Raw genomic sequence first — 18,827 nt, 5'->3', positions numbered from 1 at the left:
TTGGTGCTTTAACATGCTGTGTTAAAAACAGTCGCTGATTACTTCTAAAACTCCTGCTCTTGTGCTCCTCCATCTGTAAGGTTATCCCAGTTAATATTTGGATAATTAAAGTCCCCATGACTATAATATCCCCTGTAAACTTGCCTTTTTGATATTACTAAAAAGATGTGTGTTGAAATTACTGTCTGAATTGGGTGGTCTATAACACACTCCTAAAATAAGACCTTTTCCCTAATATTTTCCAGGCGAAGCCACATGTCCTCACTAAGATGGGGCTCATCATCCAACTGAAGATGACTTACATTTAATTCCTGTTTGGCATAAACAGCAACCCCACCTCCTTTTCTGTTCTGTCTATCCTTCCTAAAAATGTGTATCCCTCTATGTTACACTCATCCCCATCTTTGTTATTTAGCCAGGTTTCCGTTATTGCTATAATATCATAATTATGCTCTGCTACATACAACTCCAACTCACTTACCTTATTTTTGATACTTCTAGCATTAAGGCAAGCTATTTTAATGTGTTAATCCTTCTACCTTTACGTGTTTGCTTACAATTTACATTACTATGCATTTGTATTTCTACACCATTGTTTGTTCTTCCATGTATAGATCTAAATCTGGCCTGTCCTAAACTCCCTGCCCCCCCATTCCCTAGTTTAAACAATCCTCAACTAGCCTACACATACGCCTCCCCAACACATTGGTGCCCCTCCGGTTCAGATGTAACCCGTCACGGCAGAACAGGTCCCATCTGTTCCAAAAGGAGTCCCAATGCCCCATAAACCTATACCCTTCTACCCTGCACCAAGATTTGAGCCACGCGTTAAGCCTTCTAATCTCCTCAATCTTACCTGGACTGGCGCGTGGCACAGGCAGAACTTCGGAGAAGACTACCTTGTCAGTTCTGCTCCTCAGCTTGGTACCTAACTCTTTGAATTTGGATCGCAGAACTGACAGACTACCCTTATGTATGTCATTTGTTCCAACGTGGACAATGACAACTGGATCCACCCCCACTCTGGCCAAGAGCCTATCCACCCTTCCAGGGAGGTCTCCCAACTGTGCTCCCGGAAGGCAACACACCGTGCGAGACTCTCTCTCTCTGGAGCACACCTTCGCTTCAATCCCCCTAATGACTGACTAAAAGGATTAGTTAATGAATATAACACGGATTAGCCACAAAATTAAAACTACCTGCATAATATTGTGTAGGCTCCCCTCGTGCTACCGAAATAGCTCTTAACCATCAAGGCATGGACTTGACAAGACCTCTGTGTCTTTAAGTCCTGTAAGTTGCGAGATGGGGCCTCCATGGAGGGGACTTGTTTTTCTAGCACATCCCAGAGATGCTCAAGCAGATTGAGATCTGAGGAATTTGAAGGCCAATTCAACATCTTTAACTCATTGTCACATTCCTCAAACCACTGCTGAACAATTTCTGCAGTGTGGTGGGGTGCATCATCTTGCTGAGGGAGGCGACTGCCATCTGAAAATACTATTGCTATGAAGGAGTGTACATGGTCTGCAACAATGTTTTGGTAGGTTGTATGAGTCAAAGTAATATTCACATCCTGCTGCCATTTCTTCCACACGTGCTCCATGTTAAAATCAATGTCTAGTCAGTTATCAATGAGTATCCCTAGATATATTTTTAGTGCCTCACCTTGTCCACTGTCTCCACTTCAATTAATGTTGAGATAGTCAGAGGAGGACAGCATATTTTGGACTGGCAGCACATCTTCAGATGGCTTATTAGGTGTTGTCTCCAAGATCTATAGCATGTTTCTGGCTTTGACAAGCTTTTATATGACTGTTTTGTGTAATACTATTGCGCTTACTGCTCACCTCTGGTTGTGCATGTGCTCCATTACATCACATGTGGAGTTCCAATGTGTGCAGCATAATTTTGAGTAAAACAGAAAAGCTTTGAGAAGTCTATATATGTGTATTAGTGTAGAGTGGGATTGCAAAATTTAATTCAATTGTTTTTACATTTGTTAAACCAAACAAGATAATTAACTTCTACCTTAAAGGGTAGGCTTAAAAATGATTAATCCATGTATATGGATTTCTTACATTTTGTTCCCTTCGTAAGAAGCATTAAAATGATTTATTTAAGCAAATTAAATTGCTGTAATAGCTGAAAATGTCAGCATTTATAATTATAATTTTATATGTCTCATACCAGGTAACGCTGTAGCAGGGTTGATGGCAGGCACCGTGCTCATTGAAGGATTTACTTGTGGAGCCAAGAGAGGAATGGTTGGTACACCTTATAAATTAATACAGAAAAAGAATAAATGAGAAACCAATTAGATGTTAGCTTAGGTAGATTATGAAGTAATACCAATAATGTAAACAAAAAATATAACTATAGTTTCAACACAAAAACTAATTTTACTGTCCAACATATTAAGATGGACACTTCATTTTAAACTCAAATAAATGCCATTTATTATCCAATCAGTGCCTTCTCAACATCCAACAAGGCAACTGTTGGTGATATTAGACCAGAACTTTTTAACTTTATTTATTTATTTAATAATTGTATGACGTTTATTAATTAGCAACTATCACACACACACACCCTTCAGGCTGTCAGCTTTAATGAGGCATTGTTTATGAGTTGGGTAGTTCCTAAATGAGACAATTGCACTGTGTAGTGAATTCCATACAAAGTGTCTTTTTGACATACATTTTACAGTGAGGTTTCATTGAACTGACTGTAAAAAAACACTTACAATATACCTAAAAATAGTTAATTTGCCTTACTACACTGCAAGCCTTTCAGATGAGTATGTACCAGAGTTCTGCATTGAGTCAGGTACACAGGTACTACAAAAAAAATTCAAATATTGGGTACTTATAGGTCTTATTTTTTTGCAGGTCCAGGTGTGGTGCAAAATTTTGGCAATGCAGGTCAGGTTCAGGTAAAAAACATTTTACAGTACAACACCAGCATATTGCTGTTTTCTTTATGTTTTCTATATTGCAGTTTTTCTCCTTTGTCTTAGACAGTGCAGGGGGGGCAAGTTTAGGCAGAGCCATACACAGCTTCTGATGCACTACAAACATTAACACTGAGGTGTACACTGATTGCTTAGATTTCAACCTGTTTTAGATAGGTAGCCAAGCTAGTGAATGATTCCGTAGCAGTGCCTCATAAGATATTTCTTGATCATTTTTTGAAAGATTTGACACTCTGCATTTGTGAAAGTATTTATACTTTTGTTTCCTTGTTCTTTGTTTTACTTGTGTTGCCCCATTCATCTGTCCATTCATCTTCCAAACCAACTTATCCAGTGCCGGGTCATGGGTAAGTTGGAGCCTCTCCCAGCAAGCACTGGGCGTAAGGAAGAAACAATCCCTTTACAAAACCACCCTCTGAAAAAACTACATTTATTTTTGAAAATAGGATGTTTGAATAGAGATTTAATAATTGTATAAAACTTCATATTATTGCCATTCTCCATTGGATTTGGTCACATTTCTCAAACCGGCTGAAAAGGATATCAAGCATTTTATGATGAAAAATTTTAAATTAACAAATGTAACCAGAAAATTTATTAGTGTCTCCATTAAGAGCTCAAACTCTAAACTTTTTGATCATAACAAATACATGCATTTATTCTCAAAGATTTTCACTCCCTGCATAAGAACAAAATTATTAGCACTATTCTGTATTTATGCAGATACACACTAACTTTTTTCCTGTGGCTGAGCACTCATTCATCTGGGAAGAATGTTTTTGAGTACCACTGATGCCGGTTTCTTAAAACATGATTAATGATTTTTCCACAGGAATGGAAACCCTGACATTATAAGAGATCTAAGCCGCAAGTTATTTTCTGCTTTGTAATTATTTTCTTCATACATTTATTCTTTTGGAGTTTATGAATTTATTCCAATTTCCATTTTTCTATTAATCCAAGACATTATTGTCTACAACTATTATCTTTATTAATGTTTAAAAAATAGATCCATTATAATAAAATGTATAATTTAATGCTCAGTGGGACCTCCCCTCTCCTAAGTATTTCCTCCATTCCAGCTGTTACAGAAAATACAGGTTACTTACTGTAATTACAAAACTGATATTAATCAACAAACATTATCACGCATGCAAGATGTTCTACTTCAAAATGACAGTTGTACTCCCACTAGACTTTTGACAATCTACTTCAAGGTAATCTTTCAGTGCTGCTTATTTATAGGAAGTATATTTCACTATATTAAAATAAATTCAGTCTTGCATATCATAAAAACAGAATCACCAGAATTCCAAACCTAACATATTACTTAGTTACACGGATACTGATTTATACAAAACTCAACAAGCAGCAGTTCTTGGGGTTTAGAAGGATACCAATTTGAAAGTAACTTTCTGCTCATGGTAACATACCACTTATTGAAGTGGGGAAGGAGAGAAAAAAGGACCCTTTCTGTGTGGACAAAAACAAATTAGGTACCAAAATCTTATTTTCAGGATTCTTAAAACACACCTGTTGTGGATTGGGGTAATCCTCCTACGACAGGTAACGAGACGGGGGTTAAATGTGGTAAAGTCAGATGTATATTTGGCAAAGTGTGCATGTTAGGTAATCCACTTGGCAAGGACATCAAACCTGTGTTGATAAAAAAAAAGAGGGGAAAGAAGTGAATGAGTTCTACTAATGCATGTCTCATTATGCTTCATCTAGGCTTAAAGAAGTAGATTCAAAATTTTAGGTTAATTTATATTTGTTTAAATAGTACAATGTTAGAATTTTTGAATTGTACATGATTTTCATACCAGGTAATGTCGTAGCAGGGTTAATGGAGGGCACTGTGCTTACTGAAGGATTTACTTGTGGAGCCAAGAGAGGAACAGTTGGTACACCTTATAAATAAATAAAAACACAAAAACAAAAGAGAAACCAATCAAATGCTAGAATAGCATAAAGTGTAGATAAGTAACAATAATGCATGTAAACCTAATAACAATAAATTGACAAACTTAATGAGACAACTAAAACATGCAGCTTAGAGATAGGATGAAAAAGGCTGATAGAGGTTAGAATGCAAAGCAGAACAACACTGCTCTTAAATGAGAAATTGCAGTCTATACATTCAAGACACAAGTAAGTGCTTTTTTGGCATCTTAATTTAAGTTTAAATCAGATCTCTAGTCAGTCTGCAACAGTATCCTTATTTCAAAACAAAAACAACATTTATATAGCACATTTTCATACAAAAAAATATATAGCTCAAACTGCTTTACATAATGAAGAATAGAAAAATAAGACACAGTAAGAAAAGAAAATAAGTCAACATTAATTAACATAGAATAAGAGTAAGGTCCGATGGCCAGGGAGGACAGAAAAAACAAAAAACTCCAGAAGGCTGGAGAAAAAAAATAAAATCTGCAGGGATTCCAGACCATGAGACTGCCCAGTCTTCTCTGTGCATTCTACCTAACATAAATTAAACAGTCCTCTTTGTATTTAGAGTTCTCACGGCAGGACTTGATGAAGACTAGATTGCTAAATTTCAAAATAAAAAAAATTCAGAAACACAGCTCATGCAATTACCTGTGTTGAGTACGTTACTAACAGAAGGGGGAGCAGAACTAATGGAAAGGTTTGATAGATCCTGTTCAATTCCTGCAGATGCGGAAGACACAGCAGGTGTTGAACCAACAGCAGAAAGCTGAACCTAAAATAATGAATATTTTGTTGATAAATTGCAAAGGTCATTTGCAGTAACCAAAGTCATTTATAATTATAATTAACACTACACTTTTGAGTCACGCGTTTCTGCTTTTCTACAAGGCATGCATTACAATGAAGTCAAACCAACTACCCCTTACCCCAGATCTCATGCTCTTGCCTTTTGTTGACGTAAAACAAATTAGGTTAGGTAAAAAATGAATAAATAAAAAATTGCCCTTCAACAATAATAAACAAAATGTTTCAATTAAGAGTTTCCATGATATTCAGGTTTTTCAATAAACTACCATGCAACATCAGATGATACATGCCAAATATGAGATAATTAAAACTTCTAAATGCTAAATAAAATGCACAACTTAAAGCCATATGAATTTGTAATTGCCATTGTCTTGAGCATGACAACCTTTTGGACAATTCCCTTTTATATTCTTTTAGAAACTGGAATAGTGGGAGTCCACAAAGAACGCACACAAGCAATTATTGTTGTTTTACATGATTAATTTTGAAATAAATGCAGATTTCTTTGCTTTTCATAATTCCCGGCTTGTGTAAAAATCTGACTATATACCTGCCCAGTAAGCACAGTTTAACACATTCATTGTGGTGTTTCTTTAAATGCAACAGCTTTTAAAATTAGCAATTTATGTCCACAACTGCAACAATTCCAAAACAGGACAAGTACAAAGAATTGTCAGAATCAGATTTTTAATGACATGTATTATTTTTCCCTTTTTGTCATTTTTTGCTTTCTAATAAAATCATCCCTGTAGAACAAATCATATGCAGAGCTCTCCCAAATTAAAATTCAAAACGGAAACAGAAAGCTACAAAAGAAAGACATAATGGTCATCTTTCAGTCCTCCTACAATAAACATTAACAAATGGTAACTCATTTGGCCCAATGTGTATGACATTTCTGCATCCAAAATATCCTCTGTGGCAGTGTTTCACACTTTCTGGCCTCTGGTTGGAATGACTTTCCCCATAGTGTGACGAGTGCAGTGACAAAACAAAATATTGAACAGCTGGTGGCAGGAGGGGTGCTATGATTTCCCCTTGGTGAAGTGTTAACGATGAGAAAGGAATATAATTTTGAAGCCTGGGTTTTGGCTCGGTATAACTAGCTTGTCGAAAAACGAGTATAATATCAAAGGTGGGGTGGGAACAACGTGAGTGTTTGGCCCTTGGTATAACGAGATTGGTATCAAACAGAATATATTGTCGATGAACTCAAGACAATTTCCACTGGTGTAACTAGTGCAATGATAAGTGTATATCGGGGTGCCCAATGCGTCGATTACGATCAACCGGTAGATCGCGTTGAATTAAAAATTTTTTTTTTTTTCCAAACGTTAGTCTATCATATATCCTCCCTATGGCATTTGCTACTTGATTGACATACAGGGCGGCCAGTCTGAAATCTCTTCTCTTCTAACACACTGGTCATCCTGCACTCACGATCAAACACGCAAGCTACTGCAAAACTCTGGCTGTGATCTAGTTAGCCTTCCAATTTATATCGACTAAAGAAGGGATAAAAAAAAAAAAAAATTGTCTGGGGAGGGTACATAGGCTGGGTGTGGAATTGGAAGAGGATTTTTTTCTCACAATGTCATAATCAAAGTGCGTTTTTCTGATCTGTCAATCTATCATTGCTATTCCAAAGAAGGAAAATGTGGAAAGGCACTTTCGAAGTGTTCATAAAACTACTGAAACTGACATCCTTCCAAAAAGCGATCTGAGAAAGAGAAAGGAGAGGGAACTAAAATTGCAGTTAATTGGACAGCTGTCATTTTTCACTCGGCTGAATTCAAAAGCTCCTTGACTGCATTATTCGGCACTACTTATTTATGCAAGTCAGCCTTTTCCCACATGACGATTATTAAATCCAAATTCTGTAGTGACCATAAATGTATTGAACTGTTATTGCCATAAAGGGTATTCAGTTATGCAAGATGCGACAACATACATTTTATGTATAAAGTATACTCAGTGTGTATGTGTATGTGTATGTGTATATATATATATATATATATATATATATATATATATTTTTATTTATTTGATGTAGGTAGATCATTTCCACCTGGTCATTTTAAAAGTAGCTTGCAGGCCGAAAAAGTGTGGGCACCCCTGGTGTATATTATGGTGTGCACAGCGTGCATGAGAAGTGGAAATTGTGACCTACTCGGCTTTTTACTTGAGCGGGTGACCAAAAAACAGAGACTCGTAACCCAGTAATGAAGACTCGTGGTTAGGAAAACAATGTTCTATGGTTCAGCTCTGAAACACTGATAGCTTTGTACTTCCAAGATTCATAATAAAACGATGAAATGACATGAACACCACAAGAAGCTCAAATCCAGACTAGTTTTCCTCGTGAATAGTAATCCACACATTCAAAAAGCCAACTTCATCATAGTTAAAATGTTATTTTGTAATGCAAAATAATCATCATAATGGCTATATCCGTAAAAATATATTCAAGTAAAATACTCATTTAATTATGGCCATTATGTTTGTACAAGTAAGTGCTTTATTTTAGCAACAGTGAAATGTCCTAACATTTCAGATAACACGCACAGACACATCAAATACTGCATTTTGCTAAGAACCTCTAAAATAATTACGACAACTTATGTGGAACTGTATAGTGGTTGGAGGATAGCCATGTTTTATTTATATTGTGCCTTCCCTAAGCTGCATCCTCCTTCAGGTCATGGACAGTTTCTGCTATGACAAACATAGGCTGAGATTTGTAAATAAGAATTCCAAGCTTACGTTTAAAATATATATCTTTTTTTATAGTGGCATACTAAATACAGTGATTCTGTCAGTCTTCTTTATACATCTCAAAATCACACAATGATGCAGCAGAAACAACTTAATTTTAGTCAAATATTATTCAAGAGTTTCTATGCTAGCATCACAATATTAAGCCATAAAACCAACCTCAGTAAATCCATCTTTCAGGGGGCTAATGGGTGCCGTAGGTACCTGGCCTGGAAGAGTAATCTTCTTGCCTTCTTCAAATGGTCGAGTTGGTATTCTATGTAAATAACCATAACCAATTCCACATCCTAAGCTGCAAAGTATAAAAAGTAGTATTACTCATGAGTATTTTCTCCAAATTGATGTAATTACCATTATGGTGTATACTCCAATTAATTCTTACCTCCCATCTCCACCCCATGAACTGTTTGGTGTAATGACAACTTCCCGACAATTGTCGGTGTCTGTATTGTATACATATAGTTTCAGACCTTTTCCCTCATGAGACTCTATTAGGGAGAAGAGATCTTCAGACTGAAAGAGAGCCACAAAACACTGTACTATTTTGATAACCTTCTTAAAACATGCAGTAAATAAATGTATGCTGATGATAAAGTGCATTAAAATATGCCATATAACCTTTTAAATTACTAAAAACCTGCTAAACCATCAAACAAAATTAACACTATTTATAGACTACATCTATATTCATTTCTGTTCTATTAACACTTAGTTCAGGAATAGAAACAATGCACATTTCTGGAATAATAAAGTGAAGAAATGGTGTCAATAACAGAAGAGAGAAAAAAAGATTCAGTTTATTTACTTACAATTGGAATAAAGCTGATTGTTTTGTTAAAAATTAAATTTTGCAACATCATTTTACAATTTGCAAATCTGTCTGTGATGGTCCAATGTAATGATGAGCTGTTAGTTTACTAAATATGACCTACCAAATCCATGCAACCACCATACTTTGCATGACAGAATCATACAGTTCATAGAAATGAAATATAACAATGTAAACATACAGCACCTTCTTGCTGTTCCTTCACAATTGAAGGGAGTATATGCTTTGGGATGTGTCAAAAATAGTTGCTTAAAAGTATTTTAAAGAAACAGCTTCAGATTGGACTGGATGCAGAAAATGTTCAGACCCCTTTACGTACACCTTGTGTTGCAAATTTTATTTTAAACGGATATTTCTGCAGTTGCTGCTACACCAATCTACAATAATCCATAATGACAAAAGAACATGTTTTTAGAAAGGTTTGCAATTTTAAAAACCCCAAACTGAAATCTCTCATTTATACATTACCGGTTTTAGAACACCTCAGGTTAATCCGTTAAAATGCAATGAATGACCTAAAATGGGGAAAAGGTAAGCAGTAAACTGCCAGATGGATAGATACACACACACTTCGATATGTACGCATACCAGAATGACTATAAAGCAAGAAAATTAAAAAGAGAAAAGTTCTGACATAAACACCATAGAAACGGTGTACAGAGACCGAAAGACGGCAGTTTACAGATATTTACAATCCAATTTAATAGAGCCTCAGAGAATCTGCCAGAAAAAAAATGGGATAAACTGCTCAGATCTAGAAGTACAAAGCTTGCAGAGACTTGCCCAAGAGGACTCAAAGCTGGAACGAAAGGGTCTGAATATTTAGGAGTAAGAGATGTCAGTTGTTGACGAGTAAATTTGCAAGTCTTTCTGAAAACGTGTTTTCCCTTTGTCATTTAAGTTATACTGAATGCAGACCAAAGCAAAAATGACAAATATACCCATTTAAAAATGAAACCCACAACACAATAAATTGTGCAGAAAGTGGAACAGTCTGAACACTTTGTGAATCCATTGTATATAAAATTCTTAATAGTCCCAGTTGTCCACAACAACTCCCTTGTCGACCTTCTCTAAATCTATCCACTTAATGACTATGCACTACCTCATATTTCAAAAATCAGTTGAGAGAGATGGAAAAATGCCTGTAAAATGATTCAAGCATCGGAAAATGGCATTAACCAAGTGAAACTGGGCTTACACCCTTCTGAATGGGCCTAAATGATTCGGAATGAATAATGATACGCATGAACTAAAGGACTGATGGAAACATTTTGTATACAGGTATCTTGTGTTCTCATGACTGTGCATAGTATTTAATAATAATAATAATAATAATACTACATTTTATTTATATTGCATTTTATATTTTACCAATCTCAAAGTGCTACAGAGTAAAAAAAAATAAATAAACAAGAGAATCTATAAAATACTTTAACAAAATGTCTTTCTAAAAAGATGAGTTTTTAGGTTTTGTTTAAAAGCATCAGTCGACTGTGGGGCTCTCAAGTAGTCATGGAGGACGTTCCACAGCCTCGGCGCCACAGATGAACAAGCCCTATCACCCATGCTGCTGAACTTGGTTCTAGGGACTTGGAGGGTGTTAACGTGTACAGAGCGGAGGGAGCGTGAGGAGGTATGAGGAATGAGAAGTTCCTGTTAATAAAGGGGGGCATGTCCATGAATGCACTGATGGGTGAGGAGGGAGACCTTAGACTCTATTCTGAGTGGGACAGGGAGCCAGTGAAGGTTTTTCAAGATGGGGGTGATATGGTCATGGTTTCTCACCCTCATCAGGATTTCTATTTATACAAAACGTAAACAACTATCCATCTAATGACGCTTCTATGGCTGAAAAGAGCTGGTTAATACAGCGTACACCATAATAACTTTGGAACAATTTGTTAGATTCCTAGTTAATGTTCAATTTAGAAAGTCCAGTACTGATATTAATTGTACTTTTAAGAATAACTGATTTTGAGATTCTTACATGGTGTTGTAATGCAACCAAAGTGGACCACAGGGGCCACTTACTTTAAACCTATGAAATAATGTTAACTTGTTAAAGAACCTACAGTTATGCCGAGTAAATCCAAAGCAAATGCATGTGCGCATTTCTTTCAATTAGTCCATCTAGATTTCTAACCTATCATAGCTTTCATATGTGCAAGGTAGGAACTTGCCCCAGACAAAATTCCTGCCAACTGAGATTTCCACACTTGCACACATCCACCTCAAGGGTCAATTAAATGAAGGCAATGAACCAAACATCAAACCTTTAACTGTGAGAAGAAACCAACATCCTCATGTAGTCAAAATTGATTGAATCATACGACAACCTGTCATGCTCTTCCTTTGCATGGAAATATAGACATATTTTTATCAGATATGGCAAGTCCAAGTTGCCACTTGAAACCTCCAAATTCTGAAAATATGGTTATTTCATTATTTCATGTACTGATAACAACATAAAACTGTCAACCCCACACAGAATCTTGACACATTTTTGCATTTTTTTTTTTTATATATTGATACACTATTTGGTGTAGAAGGCATTAGGCCTCAAATCACATTTTATTTACAACCAAATTTTTATTCTTTACAAAAATGTGTTTTAAGGTGTGTAATAATAAAATAAACAAACAAACAAAAAAAAAAACAAACCGCACAACTAGACACAAAAAGCTGCAATAGCAGTTATTTTGCTCCAAGATATTCTACTGTGGAACATGGTTTAAACTTGTAAAACATATTTTAGGAAGGTCTGTAGTTTAAAAAAAAAAAAAAAATGAAATAATCAATCACTTTAAATAATATGGAACATTTTTTTCAAAAATCCTTCAAAATCAACCACTTTTCACCACCTTGCAGCGCTTGACATATATAGATATAATATTATATACTATAATATATAGTATATAATACTATTTACATGTACACAAGACATTTCATTTAAATCAAGTGGAATAATGTGACATTTACAGATGAACCACAGTGTTTACCTCACCTCGTTCATGACAGTGTCTGCACCAATAATGTAATCCGTGTGGGGTCGCAGACCTGCAAGTGCTGCAGGGGAATTTGGCTCCACTTCCTATTGTGAACAACATACAATTATAGCAAATACAGAAGTACCTAAATTTTACAACAAGTATAAGACACTAAAGCATATATGTTACAATGCTGTAAAGTAAACATAATCCTTATAAATTACATATGCAGTATCATTACATTTTCAGATTCTTAAGCAGTCTATTGTGAATATCTCTAAGCAAAAACAGCAGACTTAACAGATGGTGCAATTAGCCTATGATGTGGATCATTTCCTCACAGATGATGAGATGTTTATGAATAAAACCAATCTCTCGTTTTGCATTTTGAATATCTTTTATAATGAAAATGGTAGAACTATGCAAAAAAATAAATAAAAATCAGAATAAAGTAATTTTATTGAATTTCAACATTTTGGTAAAGTTTTACGCCCAGAAAAACATACTTACTAGTACATGCCAAACATTTTCATTGGCCCCTTCAAAACTGCAAAAGCGGATGCTCACACCTAGCAAACCTTGTCCACCCCACATATTGCTTGGTGTTACTGTTGTCTCTCGGAGTTCTAGTCTTTTACTGCTGTACACCAACATTTTGACTGGTTTCTCAACATTTGCTTTCAGCAAGTCTTTCAAAGTGTCATTGTCTTTATTCTGTTGAGAAAAAAAGATACAATAAAAAGTTAAAAGGAATATTTAATGCATAATGTAAGGGGCCGCACTTCAGATATTTTCATATTTTGGAATATTTGCATATATATCATGCAATACCTTGGGGACAGACATGTTCAAGCAGGGAGATGCAGCTAATCCAGCTAAATAATGAGTCGCACATGTAATTCATATTCTTGAGCCATTATTATGTTTGTTGATGTGATAAATGTATATTCATCTCCTTTGAGGTTTAATGATGTACAGTACATAATCTATTGGAGTTCCTTTTTAAGCTGGCCAATGCTGAATATTTCCATTGAAAAATGTTTTTGTTCAATGTTAGTTCATACATGCTGCCTGCTGTCACTTCTCAGGTAACTGGCTGACAGGTGAGGAATATATCAGCCAACTTTTACTCTGTCCTGCTTTCTGTGCTGGAAGCCATTAACTGGCCAATGAGACATCACATTTAGTTTTCATGGTGTGGGTGTACATACATAAAACATTTTTGCCAACATAAAAAGGTAATCTGCAGCAATTTACTGTCTTCCTAATGTAAATGGAGAAAAAAAATTAAAGGCAATATAGGTTGTGACAAGTTGGCACTCAAAACGTTTTGGACCATTTTAGAATTTCATATCAGGGATACTCAATTGTTACAAAGTTGACATATTTATTTATTTTGATCTTTTTGTTAGGTTGTTCATTGAAAGATGTAAAACCCAGCCCATCAGCAATAATTAAAAAAAATACACACAGTAAATCCTCACTATCCACAGATTACATTCCTGTGGATTCACTTATCCACTATTATAAAAGTGTAATCCATTTTGCACCACCTATTGTCTAATCGTGCCTATTCTTGAATTGGGTCCTTGCTGTGGGTGGGGCAGGGATGAACATCAAGGGGTTGTAAATGTGGCCATGTGCTGTAGAAAACAAAATCAGAGAGGCCTATTGTGCACATGACATTAAGCAATAACAAGTCTGTGACTGCATTTACTGCGGTGTGCTGGCGCCCTGCCCAGGGTTTGTTTCCTGCCTTGCGCCCTGTGCTGGCTGGGACTGGCTCCAGCAGACCCCCTGTGACCCTGTAGTTAGGATATAGTGGGTTGGATAATGGATGGATAATTGCATTTAGATGTGTGGGGGTGCACGTGGACTACACTTAATGGATTGATGTTCCTTTACCTGATGCCGAGAGGCTTGGCTAAGCCGTTGAAGTCAATTTGTTGTGGGGGCCAGGTTATGGTTTTGTTCCCCTTAAACATGATATTCACAGTAACCATGTGTAATAAACTCAAACTGATTACTGTCCTGCCCTTTGTACATATAGACCATCACTACTATTGATTGGATAGTTTTGGATCAGCTCTGCTGTGGTCTCCAGTGGAGTGCCTAGAAAATGACCGAGAACTATAGAGGAAGTAAAGGTTTCCATAAATGATCATTACCGAGCCTTGAGGGGCTAAAGTGGAAGGCTGCCGTGTCCACCAAAAAACCAATCTCTCCCTGCCAATCCTCCGCCCTAAGCCAGCATCCTGCCAGAATCTATTCATTTTTTTTCTCCATGCCAAATATTCACTCAGTTGTTAGCTTTGTCCTGTAGTGTTACTTCAAGAAAAAGTCTAGTCATCACAAAAACACTATGGGTAATGGTTAATAATCTACAGGTTTCTAACTGCCTAACCTCTGTGTTTATGCCTTTACCATAAGAAAAACACTAAATAAGGATGGTGTATGTGGAAGGATACAAAAGGAAGAAATTTTTGATATCCAAAAATAATTCTCCAGCATGTCTTACATATTTTATTTTTTTTTCTTTTCTGTTGAGGTTTTAAGCACTATAATGACGCTTGTTCTGGGTACAGATAACATGAAAGAAGAATGCTGTAAAAGAAATTTTTACATTTCGAAACAAATGGCACAAAGTAAAACAAAACAAACAGAAACAACACACTCAGTTCCAAAGGGTTCACTTATAACAATGGCATGGAGCAAGATGAAATCTATGTTGGGGAAGGAAGTCTCTAATGTTGTGCCCAGAAAGGATATTTTTTGATCCTTGATTTCTTCCTTTGAAATAAAGAGACACAGTTTATGAGCCTGTTAAAACAGCCTACTTCACTGTTTACAATTAATTGGTGAATTCTGAACTTCTGGTGCTCACTGGGATTTTTTAAACCAAGTCACAAATAAAAATTAACAAATGCAGTGAAACCAGATGGTATGTATTTGAATGGCACAAGAACTTGGGTGCAGTCTCCAATTAAGAGTGATTATAGTAGTCAAGATCTATCCTATTCAATGGCGTATTTAGGCATAATCAATGGAAACATTTGATCACTTGTGTAAGGCATGTTGAAAACAACACAAGAACACTGTTTGTACAGGGATTCTGAAAATATGGATTTGTAATTAAGAGGTTTATTCCAAGAGATAACTTTAAAGAAAGGGTGGAAGTTGTTTAAAAAAACCACCATTAAATTTTATTTTTCTTTCAGTGTTTTTTGCCAGCTAATGTTCCTAAATGTTGATGAAAATAGGCTGATTTTCAATATACATTTGCCGATCACAAGAAGCAATTTTGGCTCAGCCTCTGCCTTCTAAGGTTTAAGGAAATTGCTTTTTTTCTGTTGAAAACTTCCAACAAGACAGACTTAACCGGAGTGAGAGAAGACTGTAATATTAGCCTATACATTAAAGAAAGTGGAGTAATAAACGGAAAAAAAACGGAACTGCAGGAGTCATCCTGTCCAGTTTGGCAAATGGTAAGAATGAATTTGAATGAATTCAGACCTTTTTACTTTGTCATTTAATTAAGATGGACACTGCTCCATTCAGTTTGGAATCAAGTGAGCTTGTGTTAAGTACAGCATCTCATGTTTTCAAGTAGAATTTTTTTTTTTTAATTACTGCTTAGTAACTAATAGAAAAATGTTGCTGTTAAGCTAAAAAGTTTATTATACTTGTAAACTTTTTAAGCATGATTGCCTCGAATTTTCTTGATAAACACCTTATGAACATTTGAAATTTCACAGCTTTTTTTTTTTTTTTTAAAAGGGTTTGCACTGTGTTTATTATTTGTGTATGTGTCACACAGCGTACATTTAGGTAAGAAGCAAGTACTGCATGATTAAAATTGTAATCCGTATTTAATTACACCAAGAATTAAGAATGCCTAGCTAGTACTAGTACACAGTGAAAAAATGAATTTTTTAAAAATAATTTAAAAATGAAACACACCTGTATAAATATAGTAAAAGTATATTTTAACACTATAAGTGCATACACATTAAAATTTAAGCAGTGTTTAACTGCCAATGAGAGGACTGATAAACTACAAATGCCATTGAATATATAAATTCAAATATAAAAACATACATTTAAGTCTATAATTAATACCTCAAAAGGCACAAGAAGATGGGTTTGCCCCAGCCCTTACAGTGCCTCCACCCTTACCCCCAAAAACATCATTAATTATCAAGTGGATAGATCAGTGCATGCAAGACAGCCTAAGCATTTTGCAGAATTAGAAGTTTTTTCACGTATAAATGGGCGAAAACACCCTAAGTAAGAACTGAAAGACTCTTGGCTGTGACACTTGCCAAAGGAGGTTACCAAGTACAGATTATGTTGGGTGCCCAAACTTTAGCTTCAGGCCCTTTTCATTTTTTGTACCTTAAGTGACAGAAACAAATCTTGCTCAAACTATAAAGAAATGTGTCATCTTTAACTTTATGCCTTTTGGTGATCACTTCATCTCCTGCTCACTAAACAATTCACATTAACAGACATTTTAAGCGCTGTATCTTGCTTAACTTTGTATTCTAACACTCAAACCTGACAGACAGATAAAAAAAAAATGTGGCTTTTATGTGGTTGAAAGAGAAGGGGCTAGGGAGGTTGCCAAAGTGAAATTAAGATAAGTTAACAAAATCTCAGTTTGATATTCATTACAGAACACTCAAATACTAAAATTAGTCAAAAAGCACATCATGAAAATATTCAGTATGAAAACTTATAACAATGATTTATCTAGACATGTCACTTGGCTTCACCAAACTGAACTGAATTTGCATCATATTTAACAGAAAACATCTCAGCTGCATTTAAAAAAGATGGATTTTGCTGGATTTAATGGAATTTACACTATTATGATGACTGGGCCCCTTTGTACATTAACTCACTTTGAATTTTAAAATATTCTGCACATTAGATTAGAATAGATAAAGTTTATTAATCCCAAGGGGAAATTCACATGCATACAGCAGCAACAAACAAAAACAGGGATACAGACTCACAGGACAAATACAGCAAATCAATCAATCGATATCTAAATACAAACAAAATTTAAATTGTTCAGATATTTCGAAATAAACTTCACGAGTGCACTGGGAGGAAGCATTAAAATGACCTATAGCAGTGGGCAGAAAAGACCCCCCTAGGGGTGCTTCTTAGAACTCCATGGTGCTAAACCTGTGTCTAAAGGTGCTTTACGACAGCGCCTCCTGCAGGGGATGGGGGGTATTTTTCATAATGGCATCCAATTTTTTCACTTTTCCATTTCTCTCTTCTACAACAGCTTCCAGTGTGTCCAGTTACAGTCTGCTCTGGCCCTTCTTATACAAGGCCACTGTGTTGTCAGACCAGTTCAGTTTGCTGTTTAAAAGGACTCCTAGGTACTTGTAGCTCTGCATCACTGCCACCTCCTCCCCCGGATAGTGACAATTTTTAAAGGTTACTTGGCATGCCTAAAGTGCACTATCAGCTCTTTTGTCTTATTGATGTGGAGTTGCAGGTTGTTGTCCCTGCATCATAAAAGATGCACCAAGGAATTGCGGTATGCAATTTCACTGGCCTCCGCTACAGTCGGATGTCTGATATAACGCCGCATTAATTTTTCTTTAATAGTGGTGCACACAGCATATACACATCGATGGACGGTAGTTTTACTAACCCCGAAAGTTTCTCCAGCTACTCTATACTCGGTGCAGGTTGCCAGCTTGTAAAGGGCGATGGCAATCTGCTTTTGGGATGGAACCGGTGGTCGGTGGCAACCTGTGATGGGCGCAACATCAGGACTGATGAATCCACACAACATCTCAAACGTCGGCCATATCATTCTAAAATGTTGCAGCCAGAGATTTTCTGTGAAGTGTCTCTCCACCACCTCCTCCCAGAAGGTCTTATTCCGTCGTCTCTCCTATACCCGTGGGTTTCGTCGCACTGGAGTACTTTCTTCGAGCTCTAGGGATATCAGACAAGCAACTGCTTCATTCTGCTGTCGTCTTCAGATATTATGTACAATTCCAATTATTTGTGAAACTGAAATAACAGTAAGCTGGCAAATTTCAAAAAACGGTCTGAATAATCTCTCCATTTCTTTGTTTAGTGGAGGGGATGTAACGTGGAACACAAAAGGTAGATAATTTGCAACATACACAAAATTATGTATGGAAACGGCTCAAGGGCAGATATTTTTTCGTGATACAACAAAACTTATGCGACAGTTCGTTTTTTTGTTGGTGACGTCATCACGCACACCATTTTATTGATAAAAAGCCAGCTGGATGGAAACAGGCTAGAGACAGCAAATTTCGCACATTTTTTTTACGTATATTCTGTTTGTCAATAACAAAACGTCGCAAAAAACTGGATGGAAACTTGGCTACAGTGTGTTAATGCGGTGCTGTATCAATACTACCGGAACATTTTCATATGTAATTTTTCCTTAGGGTTTTCTCATGAGATAGATAGATAGAGACTTTATTAATCCCAAGGG

The 18,827-nt window shown here is 36.1% G+C and overlaps 1 protein-coding gene across 1 annotated transcript in view; it reads right to left on the bottom strand.

The window, feature by feature from the left end:
• gorasp2 (golgi reassembly stacking protein 2) overlaps nucleotides 1-18,827 on the bottom strand; it is a 37,898-nt gene that overhangs the window by 4,248 nt on the left and 14,823 nt on the right. The window contains exons 3-10 of the mRNA XM_039757604.1: nucleotides 12,839-13,042; nucleotides 12,346-12,432; nucleotides 8,892-9,022; nucleotides 8,669-8,801; nucleotides 5,576-5,699; nucleotides 4,798-4,884; nucleotides 4,508-4,630; nucleotides 2,191-2,277 (exon numbers count right to left, since the gene is read on the bottom strand). Of these exons, the coding sequence (XP_039613538.1) occupies nucleotides 2,191-2,277; nucleotides 4,508-4,630; nucleotides 4,798-4,884; nucleotides 5,576-5,699; nucleotides 8,669-8,801; nucleotides 8,892-9,022; nucleotides 12,346-12,432; nucleotides 12,839-13,042 (976 nt within the window). The remainder of the gene's footprint in view (nucleotides 1-2,190; nucleotides 2,278-4,507; nucleotides 4,631-4,797; nucleotides 4,885-5,575; nucleotides 5,700-8,668; nucleotides 8,802-8,891; nucleotides 9,023-12,345; nucleotides 12,433-12,838; nucleotides 13,043-18,827) is intronic.

Source organism: Polypterus senegalus, chromosome 6 (assembly GCF_016835505.1).
Source record: "Polypterus senegalus isolate Bchr_013 chromosome 6, ASM1683550v1, whole genome shotgun sequence".
NCBI classification, from domain to species: Eukaryota; Metazoa; Chordata; class Cladistia; order Polypteriformes; family Polypteridae; genus Polypterus; species Polypterus senegalus.
Note: the sequence above shows the minus strand (reverse complement) of the source record. Positions and strands in the feature narration are given on the sequence as shown.